This window comes from Channa argus, chromosome 8, assembly GCF_033026475.1.
Source record: "Channa argus isolate prfri chromosome 8, Channa argus male v1.0, whole genome shotgun sequence".
NCBI classification, from domain to species: Eukaryota; Metazoa; Chordata; class Actinopteri; order Anabantiformes; family Channidae; genus Channa; species Channa argus.
Genome location: NC_090204.1, coordinates 1,156,324 through 1,180,897, shown reverse-complemented (window position 1 = coordinate 1,180,897; position 24,574 = coordinate 1,156,324). Strand labels below are relative to the sequence as shown.

The window sequence follows — 24,574 nt, the reverse complement described above, 5'->3', positions numbered from 1 at the left end:
AGGCTTTGGTGGCCCTTGGTCAAAGGTCAAGCTCACTGTGATATCACGCCATACTCTCTTGTCTCTTCCATTCTTGTGAAGGTCATATCTCATTAAAGGTTTGAGGAAATTCTTTCAAATTTGGTATTTACGTTTACTTAAACTCAAGGATGAGGTTACACTCAGAAACAAAAAAAAAACATGGTTTAATTTAAAAATAACAAGTTGTTTTTTCCTCTTTTTAAAAAAAAAAGGCAGACAACAATCTTTCTCTAAGCTTTTAAAAACAGCATACTATTCTTATGTTAATAGGAAATACTATCTAGTTGCAACTGAATAAACCTATTACAAAATGCATGTTTTTTTTATCATCAGAAGTAACAAAAATAGTCAAGAAGTGAAAATTAAATTAACATCCCCTTGACAAAATAATCAAAACTTACTTTTGTTAATTTCTAATGAAAGATAAACTGTTGCTGCTTAGTTTTCATTAGATATTGTGTTGAGGATTCTTTTTTGCCATTGCAAAAAGGGAATGTAAACATTTTCACCCCATTGAATATTACAGACCTAATTTCCCCATAACTGGACTGAATACGCCCACATACTGTCTTGTTAATACAGCAGCAGAACAGATGCTCTCTTGTTCTCTTTAGTCTGAAATATAATCAGGGCCACCCTGCACATTTGTTACAATTAGGTATTACTGGATTAAACAAGTTATTTTAGAAAAAGAAATGCATTAAGTCTAATTTGAGTTTACACAAAGACATTTACTAAGTGCACTGCAAAAAAACATGTCAGCCGACTAGCACCGCATACACTTACTGGACACTGTATTAGGTAACCTTTGCTATAGACGGCTTGAACCCTCTTTTGCCTTCAGAAATGCCTTAAATCGTTTTGACTTATATTCAACAAGGTGGTGGAAACATTGCTTAGAGAATTTGGTATATATTGACAAAAAATCAAGCATTTGTTGCAGATTCGCCAGCTGCACATACATGATGTGAGACTCCTGTTCAGCCACATTGCAAAGGTGCTCTATTGGATTGAGAGTGGAGAGGTGATGGAGGGATAAATAATAAATAATAAAGGGAAAACAAACAGCAAAATCATTTCAAAGGGAGGACAAGATAACACACTTACTAACCAGAGGGGAAACAAACAGACCAGGCAAATGAGGAAATGGAACTAACTAGTGAATCAATATGTGAAAACAAATAATCAATAATTAGTAATAATAAACTAAGAGTTTATTAAACTAAGATAAAATAGTAAAAAACAAATGCGAACGAAAGTTGTTTGTATTTGACCAAAACCAACTAACAAGGGCGAAAAGAAAACCAAACATGATAAATCATTAACTAAAACTCGTGAGACCAACTAATGGAGACAAACCAAAGAATCAAATGCTAAACAAGAATTAGCAAAAGTCAAGGATCACGACAGAGATGTGGTGACTGTGGAGGCCATTTGAGTATATTGAACTCATTGTCGTGTTCAAAAACCGTTTGAGATAATATTAGCTTTGTGACATGGCATGCTATCCTGCTGGAAGGCATCAGAAGTTGGGTACACTGTGGTCATGTAGGAATGGACATGGTCAGAAAAAATAATCCGGTAGGCTGCTGCATTTAAACAATGCGTAAAGGGTAGTGTGTCAAGAAAATATTCCCCACACTATTGGACCACAACCACTAGCCTTAAACATTGATACAAGGCAGGATGGATCCATGCTTTCATGTTGTTTATGCCAAATCCTGACCCTACCATCTGGATTTCACAGCAGAAACTAAAACTCATCAGCCCGTGCAATGTTTTTCCAATTTTCTATTGGTAACTGCAGCTTCAGTTTCCTGGTTTTAGCTGAAAGGAGCGACACCTGGTGTAGTCTTCTGCTGCTATAGACCATCTGCTTCAAGGTTCAATGTGTTGTGCATTCAGAGATGCTCTTTTGCAAACTTCGATCATATCAAGTGGTTATTTGAGTTAGTATTTCCTTTTTATCAGCTCAAACCAGTCTGGCCATTCTCTTTCAATTCTGCAATCAACAAAGCATTGTTTTGCCCAGAGACCTGCTGCTCACTGGATATTTTTTCTTATTCAGACCACTGTGTGCAAACCCTATAGATGAATTAGATATTTGCATTATCAAGCAGTTGAATAGTTGTACCTAATAAAGTGGCCGAGACTGTATATCAAAATGCATATAGTAAAAGTAAAATAGAAGCAACATCCCAGAGGGAACTTTGCTTTCACATTTGAAAATTTAAAAAGGTAGGAAGTGCATTATTTAGACTAGAGATTTTAATAAAGAGGTTGTGGCCCAGAATAACTTGCTCTCACCAGAAAATGAAGAGAAGGTACTAACCAACCAGGGCTACACATAGCTGCACATATGGGGAACATATTGCATATACCCATACATGTGGACACACAGATCTTGGGATACTTCCACTTGACGGAGTGTGTGAATACAGCAAGTCTTGGCAGCATACATTAAAGTGTGCAACCTCAAGAGAAGAGCAAGGTTAAAGAAGAATTAGTCTGACACATTTTCCACTGTTACACAAAGGAACATATGTGCGCATACTTATTTCAATGCCAGAAGTCTTGGCCTTGCATTATACACCGGTTCAAAAATTAACTGCTGGTCCTGCATCTGCTGAAATAATTCGGAGCAAACATACAGTACAGTATTCATGAACACTACTACATGTAAGTTATGTGTGTATTCTGTATGCTAAATGGGCATGTGTGTATGAAGGCATCAGAAGGAGCTTCAATACATTACATTTCCTGTGAAAACATTATGAAACTTTGCACATAAATGTGACACTTCACCTCATTCATTCACGCTATAATATGCATTAATAGAATATGGGTTATAAGTTTGTCTATTTTACACTGTAAAATGTCATAGTTAACCTTAATTGAACAAAGCAGGCAAACTCATTGCCTTCAAAAATTAAATGGAATAGGACTCGTGTGTTGAACTAACATTATGATTTACTCACAGTGTTTACTTCACATACTCTTCACTTACAGTACACGTCATGCACAGATTTCTATATCACGTCGAGTGCAATTCTTTGTGTATATTCTAAATGACACATTTAAAACACTAAATTTCACCAAAGTTTTACCGTAAAAACCATGCAAACCGAATGCATTTACAAATCCTTTGGTAACATTTGGTAACTGTGCGCCCCGAATTTATCAATGGGCATTAGCATGGAAACATAATCATTAACATGAAATTTACTCTCTCTCCTTGGCAAATGCCAGCAGAGGATGGTCTCAGGGCAGGTGCCAGGGTGCTTACGCCCAGCTAATACTTGCTTGCAAGTCTTTCGATAAGCGTAGGCACAGTTTATCGCACTGTTTCCTCCCACTGTTGTAGTTGCAACTTGAGCCTTAAAAGGTAATATCCACAACAGTGTTGATAACCAAGTAAATGTAACTAATTTGTGTATTTAGGACTGCTATTAGAATTCAGCGTGTAGAGACTTTAGCAGTTGATCATGATAAAATCCTGGTGGAAAATGAAATACGTCCGTGAATGCTATCAGTAAATCGGAGGTCAATTTTTAAAAAATGACCCCTACAGCAAAACCAAATAGTACGTAATTAATTGAGAAACTAATTAATCGGCAAAAATGTTTCCAGTCTGTCTTGTAGCTAAGACTTATCCAATACCCTTTTTTAATTCAAAGATTTCTTTTCACGCTCAAAATAAACAACGAATTTAATCACTACATACGATGGGTTCTTGTGTCAAACCTTGATTCATTTTTGTGTTTGTGTTAAATTTCGATTCTTTTTTTTTTTTTTTCAATTTAAAGCATGTACAAAGCAGGCAGTGGTGTAATGCTGTTTCACAAGAGGGCACCACTGCATTGCGATCACAGAGTGGGCTCTGAACTCTGCAGTGCAGACAAAGTGGCTCCTGTACAGACTATCTGGCTATAGAGATAGTCTGACCCACTGCAGTTGGTGTGTCAACCTGTGGGGAAGACATGCTCTGCCAGTAGCTTTAACTCAGAGTGGCGCTTCGAAAGCTTCTTAAGAAGAGAGAGAGTGAGAGAGGGGTCGAGCAAAACTGTAAAAACACATAATGACACTGACAGACAGGGAAAATGAGTCAGACAGGAATAAACAGACAGACTTTGTCTGACCCTCAAAGGGGGAGACACTTTTGTGCCTCTGGCTGGGGTGTGGGGTTAATTGTCCAACCCAAGAAAGCTTGTGTGTGTGTCTCTGTGTGTGAGAGACTGTGTGTGACTGTAAAGAATCAAACCTGAGCCCTATGAGTCACCAGTTAACCAGCTTAAATGCTGGACCATCCTGCTGCCCCGCTGAGGAAGTGTGGGCCACATTGTCATGGGCTGGCTCAGTAGTTTCCTCTGTGTTAGAGCCATTTCTTTTTATTTTTACATATTGAATTCAGGGTCATGTAGCTTTCTAGCATTAGCGTTAATATGAGCTGTACTGAATTTGTCACCATTGATACCTCAAGTCAATTTATGTTATTTTCCATTTTCATTTATCTAATAATTCATCTACTGTAAAAAAAAAGAAAAAAAGAATTTCAGATTATGCTAACAACAGTGACGGCAAAAACGCATATTCTAACACTGTGACCAATGAAAGAGGGTCTTACAAGGAAATTAACATTATAAAAACATCAGTGGAAATCTCACCAAAGATGCACTTTAAAACCAAGTGTGATTGGGGTCCAGGAGACGGTTTAATGGTCCACAACAATAAGAGACGCATTTACATTTACTTTGTTATACACTGTAAACTGACACTATTTTGAAGCACCTGAAATGAAGCTCAATACTAATGACCACACGGGAGAATAAAATACATACATTGCACACATGGAGAGGACAAAGAGAGAAATGAGAGAGGAGCAGAAGAAAGGGGCAAATGTCTTTGACAGCTGTCGCCCTTCAGTAATCCTCATCTTCCCTATTGCACATCCAAATAGGAACCAATTTGTGTGCCTGTGGGAAAGACTGCACGGTTGTGGTTGCAACAAATTCCCATTGGTTAAAACACTTTTGCATTTGGCCAGACTCAGCCTGGGATGTCGGTCTCATCCCAAATGAGCTGCAGGGAGCAAAGAGCCAGAAAGGATGGATGTAGGAGAGAGAGAGAGAGAGAGAGAGAGAGAGAGAGAGAGAGAGAGAGAGAGAGAGAGAGACGCAGGAATGGAATACAGCTTAATTGGCTAAAAGAAGCAACTGCAGTCAAGATAGAGGGTTTGGTTACTAATTCTGCCTGAATGCTTATTGCCATTCAATCTAGCTTAATTTGTGGGTAGAGAAGACTAAACCCCATGAAGGAAAAACAGACTTGTTATAGACTGCTGAACAGGAAAAGAAGAACATTGGCTTGGGAGAGAAATTTGGAGAATTCAAGTGTGAAATCCCATCTTTTGTTCATCTATTCATGCCACCCATACTTGCCTCATCTTGTCCCATTGCTCTGCCTTATTCATTACTGTGATAAAGAACCTGGATTTATTTTGAAATTGATACATTTTTATTTATTAATCTCCAGTGAGATTGAGGTTGCTACGAAACTACAGCTTATGATAACAAGGCCAATCCAAGCGAAGTCATCGGGAATTTAATTAAGCATGTGCTGGTGATCTAATGATTTGACTCGGTCTATGCATTCAAGTGACCCTGTCTCTGAAAATGAAAACATCCCTAAAATGTTAAACTGCAAACGGAGATATGATTTTAGTGAGAAAGTACTTAGTGGCTGAGTATGTTCTGATGACTTTTATTAAGGAAAGAAGGATAACACTTAGTAACAGAAAGCAAATTGCATGGGGGTGGTTGGGGTTATCCATACATTCTAATTAGGTTAACAGAAATTGGAATCTGGAATTGGAAAACATATTTGCATTGTATAGGAACATTTTTTTTTTTGACTGCAAGGTCTCTGGCTGAATTTGTGAACAGCTAATTGTGCCTTAAGGGCAGCTTGTCTGATTTGTTTATGTACGTCCTCTCCTGATCGATGACATACCTGTATTATCAAGCTTCAACATGTTCAAGATGCAACTACACTCTATGTTCCCAAATTTTTTCAGCATGAGACAAAAAAAGAGAAATTTGGTGTCTCCCAGCAAACCAAAATTACATTCATGAATTGCCATAAAGTGGGTACAGAGTAAACCTAAAAGTAGTAAGCTGAATTAATGATAAAAAAAAATACAAGAAATTGAAAAAGTGTTACAAAATCCAGTGCTCTCAGAGGGTTTTGGCACTGGTGTAACCAAAGATCTACACATTGTAGTGTCCCTGAACACCCCACAAACAAGACTATTAGGCTCTATGTGTTTTCAAAACATGAATTACCTACACGCTGTACTGTCACTGAAGGTCTCACAAAAGACAGGACCTGAACCTTTAAAACTTGAACACAAAGTAAAGAAGAAATACACATCCAAACTACCATCCAAAGTTGAAGGTACAGAGAAATATCTGATCAGCTCTTTGAATTATGAGCATCTCTCACACCCGTCACGCATTTGACTGTCTCCTATCTTTAATAGCCTACTTGTAATACGATTGATTAGGACAAACTGTATGCGATATGTGATTTTTCATGCTGCTTTCATGTGTTGATTTGTGCACCTTTGTTTCAATATGCAGGGATCTGGCTTAAGATCATCCAATGTCAACCTTCCCAAGTCATCAGCCGCAGCAATAGCTGTTTATTTTCACACAATTTAATTATAAAACAACCAAATGCAATATTAAATGCAGCCTTACCTTAAAAAGTGTTCCCATTATTACATTTATGAATAAACAAAAACATCTTCCAGAAGAACATTTGAATATTTAATGAACCAGTGTTTAAAATATGCACTGCACGCATCAATCCTGCTGCCTATTTAGCAATGTCAAAGAAAAGGAGTTTACGTTCTACATTTGTTTGGTTAGTGTAGACAGTGTCTAAAAGCTGCAATGTCCAAAACGAATGTGTGACAGCTGCATAACGAACAGTGATGCTTAAGAAGACAGAGCTGAGGGTGAAATGTGTTCGTCTGGAGCCGTCGCTCTGCTGCAATTTTGCCGTCAATGTAGCTATTGTGAGAGTGGCGTCATTACAGTATTGATGACTTGGACCTTTTGATCTACTGCCGGGTGCAGTCGGCCACTAATGTTCCCTCTCTCTCTATGTCTCTCTGCCCCCTGCTTTCCTCACAAATTTGCATTGCTGCAGTGCACATCATATCGTTGCCTTGCACGACCCAATAAAACAGGTGTACATGCAACCAAGCAGGGAAAGATAGAACTAAACAAAAGCACAAGCAATTCCCAGCTTAACCATACATCATTTTCTTCTTTTGATATTCTACCTGCCATTGCAGATTCCTCATAGGCAAATATCTATTCTCAGCTCTCTATTGGGCATAGTAAGGCAGTGAGACACAGATGCCCAGTTTCCCACTGGACCCTTTTCACATACATACACATGAAAATAGCACACAAAAGCCTTCTTCAGGTGAAGGAATTGTCTTGAGAATGGCAACAATTACGGCAATGCAATTAAGCAAACATGCCGCGCTTGAGCTACATCTCAGTTTGTCACCCTGTTAAATATGAAAATCAACAGGGCTGACGCTGGGCAGTGTAAACACTATTTAAACCATCCCTTCAATTTTGGACGGAGTGGATTCAAAATTATAAATTGTTGGTTGTGATAAGCAATTAAACTTGAAAAATAGAAACTCTGACAGTTGAAAGAAAAAAAAAAAAACAAGTGAGAGCAGAAGATGAGAAGGGGAATGTGTTTGGACACGTTTCCTTTGGTAAATGGAGTAAACAGGGAAAAGACGTCTAGAACTTTGATCACTTGTACTTTCTACCTTTCTCATTGCCTTTTTTATGTGAGTACAGTACTTTATGTGTCTTTGTTGCTGCGTCTCTCCCTCCCACTGTTTGCAGTGAGACAATGTGTGACAATACAAACACCTCATTCTGTCACTGTCGCCATGCTAACAGGCTCATTGGACTCCCTTGTTACCCAACTCAAACAGTGACACCCAAAGAATCCACTGAACATTTCCATAATGTTATTGACAGAGTGCTGAGATGCAACACTGCCTGGAAATATACGTGCACACCCCATGTTATTTGCATGTCTATTACCTCAGCTCCTGACATGGGATGAGAAGAGCCAATTTGAAGCTCTGCTGCACATCCAACTTCCCCCAACCAGCCCATTGCACATCCCAAAAACTGGAGGGCAAAGCATTTTGGTAGACAGAAAATAGTGTAATGAAGGCCAACTGTGTCCTTTAGTGGGTTAAACACATACACTTGACATGCATGATGGATCAGGCGTGAAATAGGCTGGAAGGCAAGTTCAGCAAAGTCGGGGTGACAGGAATTTTAAACAGAATGTACCTGTCCATCTTTCCAACATGATGTCAGGAAGCTCCAGTGGTTTTTAGATTGTAAAGGGGAGATAATAGGATCATGTATGACACAGGTGGCACGTTTAGTTGTTGTGACAGGGGATTATAACACAGAGACCGGGATATGAGGGGGATCCTAGTGGATCAGCGATCTGAAGGTGGTACACAACATGTACTTACAGCACTTACAGACTATAAACTATATAAAGATAATGGTGTACATTTTTACGTCAGGTGCTTAAGTATTAGCACATCTTTACTGTATTATTCAAACACTTCACACTAAACTAAAAGTTCTGCCCAACATTTGTCTGTCTGATTTAGGTGACCATCTTAAGTGACCATGTAACAGCAGTTTGATGTGGGTTGTCAAATCACCTGAATATACAAGCTCTGTGTAGAACTGCTGCTACTTTGCCTATAAAGGAGCCAGTTGGGATGGTTCAGGCATCTGGTAAGATTGCCTCCTGGGCACCTTCCTTTGGGGCTCTTCCAGGCACATGCTGGTAGGAGATGCCAGCGTAGACCCTGAATGTGCTGAAGAGATTATATATCTCATCTAGCCTGCAAATGTGTAACTGGGGAGAGGACCACCTTGCAAAGCCTGCAGTCACTGCAACCCAACAGAGGATAAACAGAAGATAATGACTCGATTTTTAGATGGGAGGTTAAAGGTTGAAAAACATGGGGAGGGGAGTCTCATGGAAAGATGCTGATGGTTGTGGGAAATGTAGGATCCCATGTTTATTCGAGGTATACATCCAGCTTCAAAGTGTGGAAGTGCAATATTAAATATCTGTATAATCTATTTTAATGTATCATTATTATTCTTGCAAAAAACGTTTAACCAAGTGATAGTTCAAACTGTGTTCAGTATCTAATTTAATGTGCCAAGTTAATATGCTTGTGCTTTCGGGAACATGACACTAGGTGGTGAATAAACTAATTAACACACGATCTGTGAGTAACACTGCACACAGCATAATAACTGTGCCCGAACAACATGCTCTACTACGGTGTACAGCAATACGAGAGATGGTGCTGTTTCATACAAAGTCAAAAGAAAGATCTGAGGTGGCACTGACTTAAACTTAACGAAAGCAGCTCAGTCTCAAAGATACATGTGCGAGAGTGAAGAATCTTTCAACTTGAGTGAAATTTTTGCACAACTACAGAGTTTTTATAAATCTACCTTATAAATGCATAGAGACAAGTGAAAGAAGCAGAACAGCAAAGACCAGATTATAAAAGAAAAAAAATGGAGTTCCTCATAAGCTTTGTGGTTCTTTGAGAGACTGATCTGTCACATTTGTAGTTAAATTACAGCTGAAACTGCATATGTTGTGGACACTGACTGCACAAAGTCCAGATCTTGAGTAAAGTTCAAAGACTTCCACCTTTGGTAGTAGCATTACAAAATACCATTACAAAAGTCTGTTCTAAAACATGAAGACTTTAATTTGACCTTAGAATAATTTTATGAATGAATGAATGCTATACTTAAGTAGAAATACATGCTCAGTAAATTTCACTCACTAAAGCATCCAATAAAACCACATTTGACCATGTTTTCTACAAACCTTTATCCTAAAAACTACATTGCCATGTGATTATACTTCCACTGATAAGAATTGTAATCGGTGGATGAATGTGCTCTGCTTCAAAGTAGATTTTCAATGAAAAATTTGCAATAGAAACATATTCCAAAGGAGTTGGTTGGGGTGGACAGCAGGCGTACAAAGTGCAGGGATGACACGCAACAGATTTTAGTTGGTCACCAGAGTCCTGAAAGTTTCTGCTAAATTTTTAGGCATAAGAGCACTTGTGTTTATGTTAGAGTGAGATATTGATTTTATTTGAAATGTTAATTGACACATTATGTCCGAAAACATTGTTAAGTCTTTCCCTAAGCTTTGTCAACTGGTACGAGTGTCTAAACACAACCATAACCAATTCTGATAATGGACATTTTACAACAAACATACATTATTGATTGCATTATAGTTTATTCGGATTCAGGTTCTGTTTTTTTTTTCTCCTTCCTTGCATGAATGACTTTCTGATCATGGTATGGCCGACCTATAACTACTGTCTCCCTTCTTTATAGTGTAGTATAACTTAGGCTAATATACTGTAGATTTAATGTAAATTATACCAGCATGTAGGCTAAATATTGCTCTGAAATGTACCATGTGCTTTTCTAGCTTTAAACCATGCTGTTCTTTAGCTAGATCACCATCAGTAAAGATGGGGATCAAGCCGTGCGATACCATAAAGCAGGAAGCTTTAACTGCATTCAGCAGAGCTGCTCACAGTGAGATGTTTGTTCTCACAGTTTTCCCAGTTTTCCCACATATTTCTGCCATGACCATCGTGAATGTGTCATCATTTGGTATCTCCGCTGCAGATCTAATCCATTCCTATCTGCAAGCAGACATTAATAAATCATAAGAAGAAGCTTTCAGAAGCTTTAACCTCCATGCATAATTCAGCCTGCACTGATGCGAATGCTACGGCTTCACCCACACTCAGCTGTTAAGTATTGTCCCGCTAAACAGCCAATTAACTGTAATGAATCCAGCAAAGTCCGATTTTCAGCAGAATAACTACAGAAAGTACTTTCTCCAGAAAACTGTGTGACCTAATTCCTAATGAGAAGTCACTAAAAGTTTGTTTTCACCGTGCGGCAAGATGGGAGGTCAGGTGTAGGGTACGTTTGACATGAATACCCTTACTTTGAGCAGGCTGATAGTGAAGTGGACCAGCTCAAGCTGATTAAATTGTCTTCAAACCGAAGCAATTTGTTGGTAAGTTTGACTTGATTAGATGCCTACTATTATTCTAGTCACTCTCAGAGCTGTTGCTGCATTGTTGTCACTTGAAAGACAGTAGGGATGACAAAGGTAAATTGGTTGTTTTACTTGCAGTAAACAGCCTGCAATAAAACATTTAGATGCCTTTGACAGTACCCTTTGTGTACTGATGCAGAAAGTAAGGGCACTACTGACCACCATGGTCCGTGTGGTGTATGGATATAGTGCATATGACTCATAATAGTAGCCTTTTTCTTAAACATCAATAAAAGTGTTCACTAACCTCAGTCATACTTTGTCATGCACAGATTTCTTTAAACTATTGACGTTAAGCATAAAACCCTGAAAAGATTTAGCAGTTGTTTAGGATTATTAATAACAACATTGTAATCTAGCAACAAAGAATATCAAATTATCAAATCCATAGAAACGACTTACATCTTCATCTTCAAGACCCATGATGAGGAATGTAGCCAAAGATCTTGGTTAGTCTCATGCAAAGGTTGTTAGTTGCTCAGTGCCTGGTTAGGGGTTGGGTTCCTAGCAACATGTAAAGTCTCTAATTACCATTATTAAGAGATATAAAAGCAATGATTCTCAAATGAGCATATAAGAATAAAATAAGATAAAAAAAAGGCTTCATTGTTATGAGCTGCAGCATTAAAGTGATGAACACGTCATTGCATAAATAACTACAATTGGACAGAAGTACAATAACTGATGTAAAGTTAACCACTCTGCATTAAATGTGTAACTTTTGGTTGTACAGTTATTTTGTAAAATTTTTTATTTACCTTAACACTCAGAGTACAGGACTTTTACATGTATTTCTACGCTGTGGTATAGATTCATTAGAATGATCTGAGCATTTCTTCCAACAACGTTACAGTGATCTGCAGTGATCTCTTTGTTTTTTTTTTTTTCTGTGGTTTGTTTTTTTACCCCTTATTTTTATTGTTGTTACTTCAGTGACAACCAGAAAGAAAATCTCTGCACACATTCAACACCAGCCCCCAGTGAACCCTGCATGTAAAGAAAATCTAGAATAAAAAAATGTGAGAATATATTAGCACATGGGAGCCAGTTTGTCATGTTGCCTTAGGCCGATGCTTAGTTTGCCACAGGCCGGCTTGCAGTATATAAATGTATATAAAGTCAGTCTAGGAAAGATTGGTTTTGACCACACAAATACTTATTCTATCCTTCCTTCACTAAGCAAATAATATCCAAGATACTCTAATCACACTTTCTGACATCCTGTCGAGGACCAACTGTCATTTCTTTCCTCTATTATCATTACCGTACCTATGATTGCACATGTAAAAGGGAAAATAGATGTCTTGTAGAAAACTTGTATTTAAATCAATATGCTAATAACTACATTTCCCATTCATTGGGTTCATCTAAATCCAGCTGAGGTTTCCAAATAACCCAAGGGACCTGCTGAAAAGACCCGCCTGTCAACCAGATCAAAAATGAACATGGTCGAAGGGTTTGAACATTTTGGGTATGGCTACAACAGGGGAAGGCTGAGAAAGGCTTAGACAATCATACAGTCTTAGTCATACACACAACCAGCGGTGTTTCAAATCAAAGACAATACGCACAGAGTGTAATCACAAGCTGATGACCAACAGCTCTTATTTGTTAAACACAGCAAGGGGATGAAGAAAGAAATCAGTGAAAGCTAAGAAGCACGGCAGCTACATTCAAAGGAGAGAGGAAATTGCCTCGCAACGAGGGGCGGCAACTTGGCAAAAGAAATGAGACGTGTTAGAAGAAAAAAGGTGTCTGAAACAATTTTTATTTATTTTTCTCTTTCTCCTCACTGAGGTAGAACACAGGTTTTATGTATTTCCCACTTTAGTTCTGCTCTCTTGTGACTTTGGAACATGACATGTTTTTCAGGCAGATTATCCAGCTGTCAAAATAAAGAGAAACGCCCAAAATCAGCATCTGGACTAATGATGATGCACACTAAGTGATTTCCTGTAATGATTGATACTCAATGCAATACCTAACAATAATTAATATTTTTTTAGGTTTACAGCTATAGCTAAACCCACTTTATTGGTTTTCTAGCCTTCACCTAATCACACAGAGAATAAATGGCCACAAATCAGGTTTTTTCACCTCTTAACCTGTAAAAATCAAAACATTTTTTTAGGTGATAGAGCTCTTTGAGTTCGACTGATATTATGTAGCCCAATACCCCTTTCAACCCTTTATCGAGCGAGGAACCATACATGGTAACTTCTTTGAATTTGAATCTGAAAATGTTTTTGTCCCCTTATATCCACAAATAACACTCCATGATTGAAATTTAAAATTTCCAAGTGTATGTACAAGTGTATGTGTTTCCCACATTGTGCTTTCTCTTAAACACAAGCTTCCCATGATGCACACAAGTGTTTGCTGCAAAATCAGTTGTTAATTGTACAAACTAAGGCGTTTATTCATGAATATGAAAACACAGATTTTATCAACCAAATCAAGTCAATAATGTTTTCTCAGACAGTCATTTTTATTATATATCTCCAACGAGGAGGCTTTTCTGTTGGCACTGGTTCAGATGTACGGGGCAAGCTACAATATCCAAGCTGTGGCGTGTCTTCTAAGAATAAATGAATGCTACAGCAGCATGGTGCATATCAGACTAGATGAATGCTGGGGCAACATGCAGTAAAGCTGACAGTGAACACCTGCCGATGATATCTAAGCAAACACTGCAGGCTCTGCAGGAATCTGCACACGACTTGATGCTTCTCATTTTTCCAAACCACGCAGCACTCTGCATTCATAAGCTGTATTGCCAACTATTTTCCACAGAATGAAGCCTGTTCAAAAAGTTGACAGATATGACACATGACATACAAAGCTAATTTACATATTTAAACTAACACCGGGCAAGAGTTTTTTCAGTTTTTTTATATAATAAATGAGAAGTTTTAAATCTATTTCCCTATGAGGATTAAGATATTAATTAATTTTGGCGGGTATAGAGTCACTTCTGTTGCTATGTATGTTGTTTCTTTGTGTGTTCTTTTAACCTTTTTATGCTGTGGAGTACAGCGTTTCATGTATTTTGTAATGTGACCTTACTCACAGTTCCTCTTTCCAAGTGCAATGTCCCGTGGGGAGGTTCACATTGAATTGAAACTATTTACATTTAAAATATTGTGTTCTATGTGTGATGTAAAGACACTTAAAGCAAATGTAAAGTCTGTGTATTAAAACTCATGTTTTGCTCATTAGAGAAGCACGTTGAAACTTGTTTCTAGTGAAGCTACTGTCAAGACTGTGCTCAATATAAAGGGGATTTATACAAGATAAAGCCTTTGAATATATTGTTTCTTCAAAGGTACAATTTCGATGTTTCGTGGTTGAAAATAAATTGCTCATAGTTAGTCCTGGGAGGTGTGGTCCATTTTTCTAACACAATGCAGAGTAAGGCCTCTCATGTTTATAGTATGGAATATGGAAAGTATATGCAGAGGGATATGGTAAAATTCCAATTATACCATGGAAACACATAAGGCTTCCTATTGTCAGTCGAGCATCAGTTTATTTATCCAATTCAGTAAATTGGAAATTGGAAAAACATATGCAAGAATGACACTGGAGGTTTGCACAGTTATCACCAACCTAAACTTGTTAAAACTACAAAGCACTTAAGTTGAGTTGATTGGTAAAAGGGAAGGTTTTCCTTCCTATTTCAGCTGTAGTTTCTAAGTATTAACCTACTTATTTCTTCTTGATGTGGGAGGCATCGGCCCGCTATAAATAGAAGTATAAATATTTTATATATTTGCATGAATATAGCCGACTTAAAGGCAGACACATGCCCCCGACTTTTCCGATGTCTCTCCCTGTGTTGAGTGAAACTTATTTAGTTGTTAACATTAACTTTAGCATTAACACAGCCTCTGCAGTTCTGTAATAACCTGCGGAAGTAGTCACCACTTCAATAAGTTGTCTCCTCCACAGCTGTGTCACACATCAACCATCACCATGCCCGTATAAAAACTGATACGAGGTTTTAGTTAATCATACACATAGCAAAGGCTTAAAACTGCTGGGTTTATCTTTAGTTTAGCCTCATCAGTAAATGACATAGTTTGGGGGCAGCTTGTACAAACTTCAGTGAGAAAAGTCCCCCATCATAGTCCATGATGAGCACATATACATTTTTACATACAGATTATAATGAAAGTCAGTTGAGGAAACACCTGGTGGGTAGGCTGGGATTTGATCCTGCAGATCCTGATAATCTATTCATTAAGCTACATGCAACTTAAATAAGAAGTTGCGATTGCACAAGCTAAGGTGTCCCAGCTTCAATAGAAGAGGAGGGAGGAGAGAAAATGTGGCATCTCCCTTGCGTAGGGCGTGATTAAAGACATACATTTTTAAATTTAATTTAATAAAGTTACTAAAAGGCTGTTATTTGGAGCCATAATGTATATCATGATTATTTGGAGAGACCAAGCAAAGCTAAAATTACAGTAAGAAATCAGAGAGTATAATGAATGAAAAGCAGAATATCATCTACATTTATCCATAAATAAAGATGAGTGATTGCTGCTGCCTTGTGTCATTTCTCCTTCAGTCTTCAATGCAGCCACATACAGTGTGTTGATAAATCTACAGTGGCGTTACATGGAAGCATTCACCCTGTTTAACATCATTAAATCATGTGTACAAATCACAACAGGCTGCACACAGGCTCTGCACACACTGGACTGGTTGGCAAGAACTCAGTGTTCTGCCCGCTTATAAGAGAGATGCTTAATTATGGGGATTCATTAAATCTGTGTAACCATTTTTTCCAACTTTCTTTGCATTTTTTTCTGTTCTTTGTGTTTTATGTTTTGCACTATTTTTCTGCAAACATTTTCTATATGTATGTGACCATTTCTAAATGAAAAGCGTTGCATTAATAGGGTTGTAAAAATAACATTACCAATACACTAATATACTAAAATAACAGTTTTCTATTATCACTGCCCTAATTAAAGTTAGAAAACCTCTGCTTCTGTGTCCTGCTTAGTAAAATCCAGACAACAGGATGGTTTTGAGTAGCAGCAGATTCCTTAATGTGACCGGCAAAGACACATTTAGCGTCCCCAGGCATGTCCCTTTTTGCTGTGATGATTTGACATGCATATCCAAAGCAACTTAAAAGTGAGAAACACACAAACTAGAAGCAACTTGGGGTCAATATCTTACCTTGAGCATTTCAACATAACTGGAGGAGGGTGGGATCAAACACTACAATTAGTGGACAACCTGTTCAACCTCCTTAACCCCCCTGTCCCACAGCCACCCTACTTAAAGTCGGATTCTCTTTTCCTCTGACCTGATGTCAGACGTAAGCTGGTTCTACACTGTACAAAAAGTTAAAGGTATAGGCTCTGGACACTGTGAGTAATACTTCCAAGCATGGGAATCCTCTCTTCCCACTTATACAGCAACTGTTATGTCTCATTTAATCTTACTGTATGAGAGCACGTAAATCTAAAAATCCCAGCTCAGTGTTATTGTGTGTATAGGGGAGTTTTGTAGAAATGCTGTTGTGTTCATGACCAAAGAGATGGGGCAGTAGCAGTGCCACTCATCTGTTTGCTTGAACCAAATCTGAAAGAAGAAGCACAAAGACTACAGTGGTCATCGTGTGAGTCTTGTTCTCCGTACTTTGATACGCTTGTTTAGAGTAAACTTTTTTTTTACCATGTACAGTCAGCATACCTACAGTATAAATGAATAAAGGCTGTTTTTTTGCTGAGAGTCTGCATTCTGATCGCTATAAACAAAACCACGAAAACAGAAATGGGCAAAAAAAAAAAGTTTACTACTATGCAAATGTAATTTCTAGGACAGAGGGTTTGATACAGCGTGATCACATGGTTTTTCCTCTGCTTGAGGTTTACGTGATGCAGTTAGTACACCACACAATCTCAACGCAGTATGACGTGTCATCACATCAGCAACAGGGCTGTTGACAGCTACCTTTGAAAGCTTCAGGAACACCCACGCACAGACAATGCACATCTAAATGTGCTACATAAAATAATTGGGAAAATATGCATGTATGGGATGGCAGAGACTCACATTTGCTGCAGCTGTCTCAGCAGGTAGCGCATGACAACACAGCGGTAACACAGCGCTACAAGGAAGAGTCAAATTAACAAGCTGAGGAAGGAGGAGGAGAGGGTGGAGACAGGGAGACAACAAAGTCCAAACAATAAACTGCAAGGTGGGGGGAAGCCTGGGGAACATTATAAAGATCCCTGGCAAACATTGGAATTACATTAACTCTAAACTGCTCTTCTACTGGCAGCGTTTCCACTGGGGAGCAGTCCTCGCAGTTTTCTTCTGTCTTATTTTTTTTTTTCCATTTGAGCAAGGGAGGTGCTGTTGACACCACTGATAACTGAGCATGTTTTAAAGCTCTTAAAACACCAAGGGTCTAAAAGGTAAAAGCATTTCAACGCAGGCAAAACAGGTGCAAAGCAACAGCTTTTCAACAGCCACACAGAACAGCAGGGAATGCCTCAGTTCTCACCACATAAGTGCACATAAATTGTGAAAAATGGCCTACATTTCAGTAAATTGAGAAGAATTGTTTTGCGCCGTGCGTGTGTGTGTGCACGCACCCGTGTGTGTGTGTGTGTATATACAAGCCCACCCCAAATGACTGAAAGTCTCTGTGTGCTGAATTGTTTTCTGTCTTCCCACCAGGAGACGCAGGTGAGCCAGACTTTACACAACTTGTAGTAGCTGCATTTTCAGTGGAATAATGCTGCAGTTCGCTTTATTGCACTAATGGATCAAATTTCCAACTTGACTGCGTGAGGACACATTTAAAGATGTAGTAAGAAATGGAGCGAACTGGTAATTAGCAGGGAGGTTTCTAATTTTAGGCTGACAATGACTATGACACGGTAAAGTGCAACACAATGTGAAAACAGCTTTTATTTTACTTGAAAACAAGGTAAATACATAAAGAGCAGGGCTTCACCTTTTTTTCTTTTTTTACTCAAAGCTAGTTTTCTAAAGTAACTAGTCACTCAGCATTTTCACCAGCAATTATTTTGTTATTGGGACATTGTGTTTTATATGATTCACTTTTTTAACTTGAAATAGATTTTAATGTAAATGACTTTTGAATGTAACAATCTACACACCCAAATCAAAACAACATGAACTTTAAATCACTACAGGTCATTAACAGCCCTACAACAAAACCTCACTTTATGAAAATGATCATTTTTAGTTTGGTTTAAAATATTTTATGTGAAGTTTATTCAGTTACTGTATGATCCTTCTGGAAGATACTGCTGATGAGAGCGTTATTGGATTTATCAGGCAGATCTTTTGATATAAATATAAAATATAAAAAAACTCCCGTTAGTAGAACACAACATAACAACTACAAACTCTACAGCAGGGGAAGTCAATTTTGATTTAAGTAGGTCTGGATTTCCTCATATACAGATCCGCAGCATCTTCATGTTTCTGTTACATTATAATTTTGTTACACGTTCCAATTAATTTATTGATATTAAAGTAGCATTTTCAGTGTATTAGAGTCAACGATTCAAATCAAAGGAAGAAGGCCATAACTTAATGCCATTTTAACAGTGTATATTTTCTGTGAAACTCTGGACTCTACTTGGCAGAAGGTCACTTATTTGGCTCAGCTGGTAGAGTGGCCGCCTGCCGACCATATGGTCGGAGGTTTGCAACAGACTCTCCACAGCTACATGTTGAAGTGTCCCGGCAAGACATTGAACCCCAACCCACCCATCCCCAATTGGGGGATTGTTGCGTCAGGGGAGGGTTACGCAGGCATCCAAAACAACATGCAGACCAACGATCCAGTGTGCCGACCCTGAACTTACAGGAAAAGAAAAGAAAAGCCAAATTGCAGAATTTAGTGGGTAATTTTGGGCTTTGTTTTAAAGTGGCATTCCCACTTTTAACCACTGCCACCACCTTAGAGCAGTTTAGACACAGCGGTTTCGCGGTTCCTATGTCTTGACACACTGACTGACAATATCACAAATTTTCATGTACTTGTCTTTTGACTTCTCACTTGTCCCTTCATTTTTCTCTCCACTGTCACTAGTCAGGGAAGGTCGCCCTACTCTGCATGTGACTTGTTTACATTCCCATCTTGAACATTCTAAGTCCTCATGAATAAACCGATGGCAAAACTCTGAGAACAGAGTGGGAATCTTCTCTTATTAATATGGAAATGCTAACAAATAGTCTACAATCAATATTAATTTATGAATTCATTAGCCAGAAGATATTAAACAAAAGACTACTCACAAATCTGGAATTGCATGTGCCAAATTTCTATTCAGTCAAAGTTCGAAATGTAAGAATATTAACCTTGTTATGCACTGACATATGGGGAAACAATTATATTGGCTATACAGTACACAGTGTGAAAGGACACTGGGCAAGAGTCATTTGCAATAAAGAAATTGAGTTATGATCAGCCTCATTTTTTTTTTTCTTCCTTTTTCACCAGCATGTGACAGCACCTGCAGTGGATTTACCATCTGTGATGTTCAACTTAGAACTATAGAGCTGGAGGCAACAGATTAAAGTAGCTGTAATAACTGTTGTGTACTAAATCAAGAAATAAAATGGAAGCAAATGTTTTCTTACTGTTTGTAAATCTTATAAATACCTTTAAAATTTTGTCCCTAGAGCAAAACCTTTCATGACTTTTGAATTTAAGGCAGTTACAGTGATAAAATCATATATGTTTATCAGTTAAAAACACCATATACTATTTTTTCAGACGGTGTGTTTATTAATTTTACCTACATTGTTTTTTTTTATGTTTATATGATGAATTAAACAAACAGCATGACCGAGTGTTTTACATGTATAGGTTTTTCTAATTACTGAAAAGGCAAATCAGAGGAGAATTACCCACATAAACCTGTTGCCATGGGACAACGCTAGACAAAGATAGACTTGACTTTTTTTGAGGAACATAACTACAACCACATTATGTTTCCTAAGAACACAATTTTGACATGTAAATGGAAAGTTGCAAACGCGTTCATACTAAACATGATAACATTTTACAAGACAGTAAAGGAACCACTTCATTTATTCAAAAATGTTGTTGTATTCGAACATACTTGTTTACTTACTATGATACAACCGATTTTTTTTTTAATTTAATTTTTTGAATACCACCTTCACTGACATATTTCTGCAGACTTTGGGGCAGAGGCACTCAAACTGATGTAGGGAATATAAAATGACAGCAAAGAAACAGTAAACCCTAAACCTCCCTTACTCTGATGGCTTTGTGCTTAGCCTCGACCAAACTGCTACATTTGCACAGTTGGAATCCTGCATTTTGACTGTTTTGGGGCAAAAAAATTGTTTGAAGCTCTCTGCTTTTTTGACATAATTGTAAGCAACGGTATCCACCATTTTGCTACCTTGGGCAAAAAGGGGTCCTATTTTAACCAAATACCTGTGTCCCTAAGTACAGTAGGGGGACTGTCACCTTAGGTAGGGTGCACTTTAATGCACCTAATCACCATTAAAGTTGAATGACTGGTTGATTCTGAACTTGATTTATATTACTTTATGAATGATACCTAATATAAATGCAATTCAGTCACAGTGGAAATTTCAGATGAATGCAAATCAAAATGCTAAATGGGTAGAACTGTTGGTAGTAATAACAGAAAAGACAGATTTAACCTAGCCAGTCCCTGGCAGTTGAATAAAGTGTGGTATGGTTTGATATGAGTAATGAGATGTCCTTTCACATCTTCTGTTCTTCTGAGCTGTATTAGCACGGGGGACCTGGAGCATTGCGACTGATGAGAGACCAGACAGGCGGCATCTGTTTCTCTCTATTCCACTTAAACACACACGTTCGTACACCCACACACACTCTTACACGTCCTCACACAGCAGTCCAAACATCTGGTAGGGGCACTACTGGGTCCTGCTACTGTAGTACTGGGACTGTTACATGGACTAAAGATACTTCAGTGGTAATGACGCCTCCCTGTTGGCCAGACCAGGCAGAAACACAGGAAGTGGGGACAAGGCTGAGTGTCAGAGAGGTCATGCATCTTGGGATGGTGATTTAAATACAGTGTAAAAAAGTCACAGAGATACAGAGAGATATAATGTTCTCTCCCTGACGCCAAGGTAAGAAACGTGAATCAGTATTTAATATAATTAAACAAGTAGTATATTTATATAGTATAGTATATAGTATATTTCCTGAATTTCCTGAAAATCCTGAATCCTGAAAATACTGAAGCCAATCTTGTTTGGAGTTCTTTATCTGATATTACAATTATTCTGTATATTTTTTACACTGAAAGTGGAATAATGTCACTGTATGTTATATATAAGAAATGCTACTCACCAAAATAACATAAGAGCAGTTAAACACAGATACATAAACACATAACTGCTGAACCAATGCTGTATACATTGTGTACAGTATGTTAGCATTTCCTTCGATGTCATTCAACAAACAACAGTTGTGTCGCTAAAAATCTGTTTGTTTGAACTATTAGTAATTATTTTGAAAGCATCGAAAACATGGTTAATATAAATATTAGAAGGATTAATTAATATGATGTTTATATATTTGACTAAAATCTTACACTTCATTAACCTGATCTATCCAAACTAAACTAACATTTATACCTTGGAGAAGTAGATGATTTTACACTTAAATACACTATGATCATTTAAATACACACACTCACCGATGGCAGCATTTCCCCCAGGGTTGAGAGTAACTCTGAAGGCTTGATGTGAAGTGTGGCGACCAGGGGGATTGTCGCACGGGTCAATGTAGAGCAATACACCTCCAAAACCCAGCTCAGACAGCAGAGATAACTGGACACAAAAACATACAGGATACAATTAGGCAATTTCTTTTGCAAAAGATGCAGGGTTTTTAAAAAACTAAAAAACATGTGAGCCAGAAAAAACTAACTACTCACAGAACCACTCACACTTACATAAAGAAAGTTATGGGACTTAGAAGAGGAGGGAAACATATTACTAGCCCTCCACATAAATATTTTCAAACATAGTCAGTAATAGAAAGAACTGGCGATTAACATGTGCAAGAATATCTCCCACAAATCAACCATATTATCTAACTCTTTACTGGGTCATGGAAGCAATGAAACTGAAGGGCACATGCGGTAGAACTTAAACAGAGAGCTGAAAGAAACCACACCACCAAGTTCAGCTAAAGAAGCTGAGTTGGAGAAGTCTCTGTGGGTGTAGCCATGTCATAAATTGCTTATTAAAACAAAATAATGTACATTTTGAAGCGCCCTTATGTAAAAAACACATTCAAATAGACATTGAATAATTTGGCAATTTGAAGTCTTTCCCCATTGATTTGGAGCTGGTAGCTCAATGGGTAGAGGAGCAGGATCAAATGCCAGCCTAACCACCAGGTGTGTCCCTGAGCGAGACACTCAGCGCTAGCTGCCTGCCCCCCTGTGGCTGCACCCCCCCCCCGAGGGTTAAATGCAGAGAATATGTGCTCAATGACAGTAAAGGTTGTTCTTGTTTTTCTCTCTGATTGCCTCTTACTTTCCAAATTAGGTATGCAAGAAATGGCAGACAGCTGGCAGTGTGTCTGCAGGATGCAGTGTGAGTTTCCGTACTGTATCTGTGTGTGTCGTAGTATCAAATAAATATTGTTGTGACATAGGTTTTTCTGCACAGCTCTTTCCACTGTGTGGATATGTTTTAGCACATTACTGAAAATTCAGTATGTTAAATATTTATCATTCACCAAGATGCATTTAGAAATATTTAAGTGACTTATGAATGAGTTCTGTGATTTCCTCTTACAGAAACAATCAAAAGTTTTACTGTCTTCTAGTTTATGTAGCCAACATAGCATTGCGTGAATGGGGGAAAGTGCACTGCAGCTTCCACTACCGTTGTGCAGAGCAGTTCTTTATTGTTGTCTATGGGAGGTGTAGCGTCCTTGTTTTTTATGAGCATAGATGACTATTTTATTGAATATGTGGCACCAGTCACGGTCATTCTCCTCTTATTACAACTCTGTCCTTCACTAGAAAACAGGGACACTCACATACACACACATACACACACGTCTGCACATAAACATGGGTAAACTCTACTTCGGACACAGGAATAACATCCACATAGATGTGAATCCATGTGGGGAAAAGCATTAATTTTTCAAGGGTATTGAGTGAACCCAAACCAGCAGAAATACCAACCTCAACAAGAAGATGTTGAGATATGTAGGAAGAGGTATCCGCCAGAAGTTATTAATTTTGGGAGAAGATGGACATAGTTGGAGTTTAGCGGATGGTTAGAGCCAGGCAATAAGGTCAGGTGGTTAGGGTTTGGGAAAATCCTCCTGATGAAGATTAAAGTTGATGAATGAAATAGCAGCTAACTTTTACAAAAGTCTGAGAACAGTATCAAGGAAATTATCTGGAAAATATGGGGCCTGTATAATAAAGTGTTACCGTTAACTATATCTCAACGAAAGCCAAAAATACCCCAATATAATAGCATATTAGTCCACAAAAAAATAATTACTTAAATGTTTTAGCATGGGATGGATCAAGATTGAATGGGCCTCTATCCACAGTGGGGGGATGATATCCGACGTCTCATTTTATAAATATTTTTGGAAAGTTTGAGTCAGTTCTTTGTCTCTTTATGTGTTTTTGGTCATTTTGTATATTTACGTATGTAACATTTTGTTTTTGGGTCATTTTCTGCCACTTTTGGGTAGTTTTGCGTCATTGTGCATCTTTTTGTTTCATGAAGTGTCTTTCAACTCTGCTTTACCAAACAAGAAAAAAATCAACAGTAATTTCAGAGGCTCTGGCCCATTAGTACTGGGCCAGGTAGGCTCATTCAGTAATCCATTCATGCCTGTGAGCACGGATCGCCGTGTGCAGAGGTTTGACAGCTTGAACTAAATAAAAGGAGACATCTAATTGATGGAGCGCAGACCCTATGTGTGTGCTTATGACTAACTGTGCTAATATGAATATGAGAATATATACAACAGAAAGCTCATGCTGAGATTCTATATTGGTTTCACAAAATAGCTGGTATTAATGGAACCCAATTAGTTAAGCTAACAAGCTGAAAAACATGGGTTTCATGCATCGAAAATGGGTCTAGGTGTATGTGTAACATTGAGGCTGCAGTCACCGTCACAGAGTTGTTAGTGAGGGTACAAGGCTCATCAATCATTCTCCCCTACTTACATATACATGTAAAGGGCAATGATTTCTCTCAGCTG

At 38.1% G+C, this 24,574-nt stretch overlaps 1 protein-coding gene across 5 annotated transcripts in view; it reads right to left on the bottom strand.

The window, feature by feature from the left end:
• LOC137132113 (inactive N-acetylated-alpha-linked acidic dipeptidase-like protein 2) overlaps positions 1 to 24,574 on the bottom strand; it is a 457,260-nt gene that overhangs the window by 187,365 nt on the left and 245,321 nt on the right. For all 5 annotated transcript variants that reach the window (XM_067514226.1, XM_067514227.1, XM_067514229.1 and 2 more), the window contains one exon: positions 22,020 to 22,152. In XM_067514226.1, coding sequence (XP_067370327.1) covers positions 22,020 to 22,152 — 133 coding nt within the window. The remainder of the gene's footprint in view (positions 1 to 22,019; positions 22,153 to 24,574) is intronic.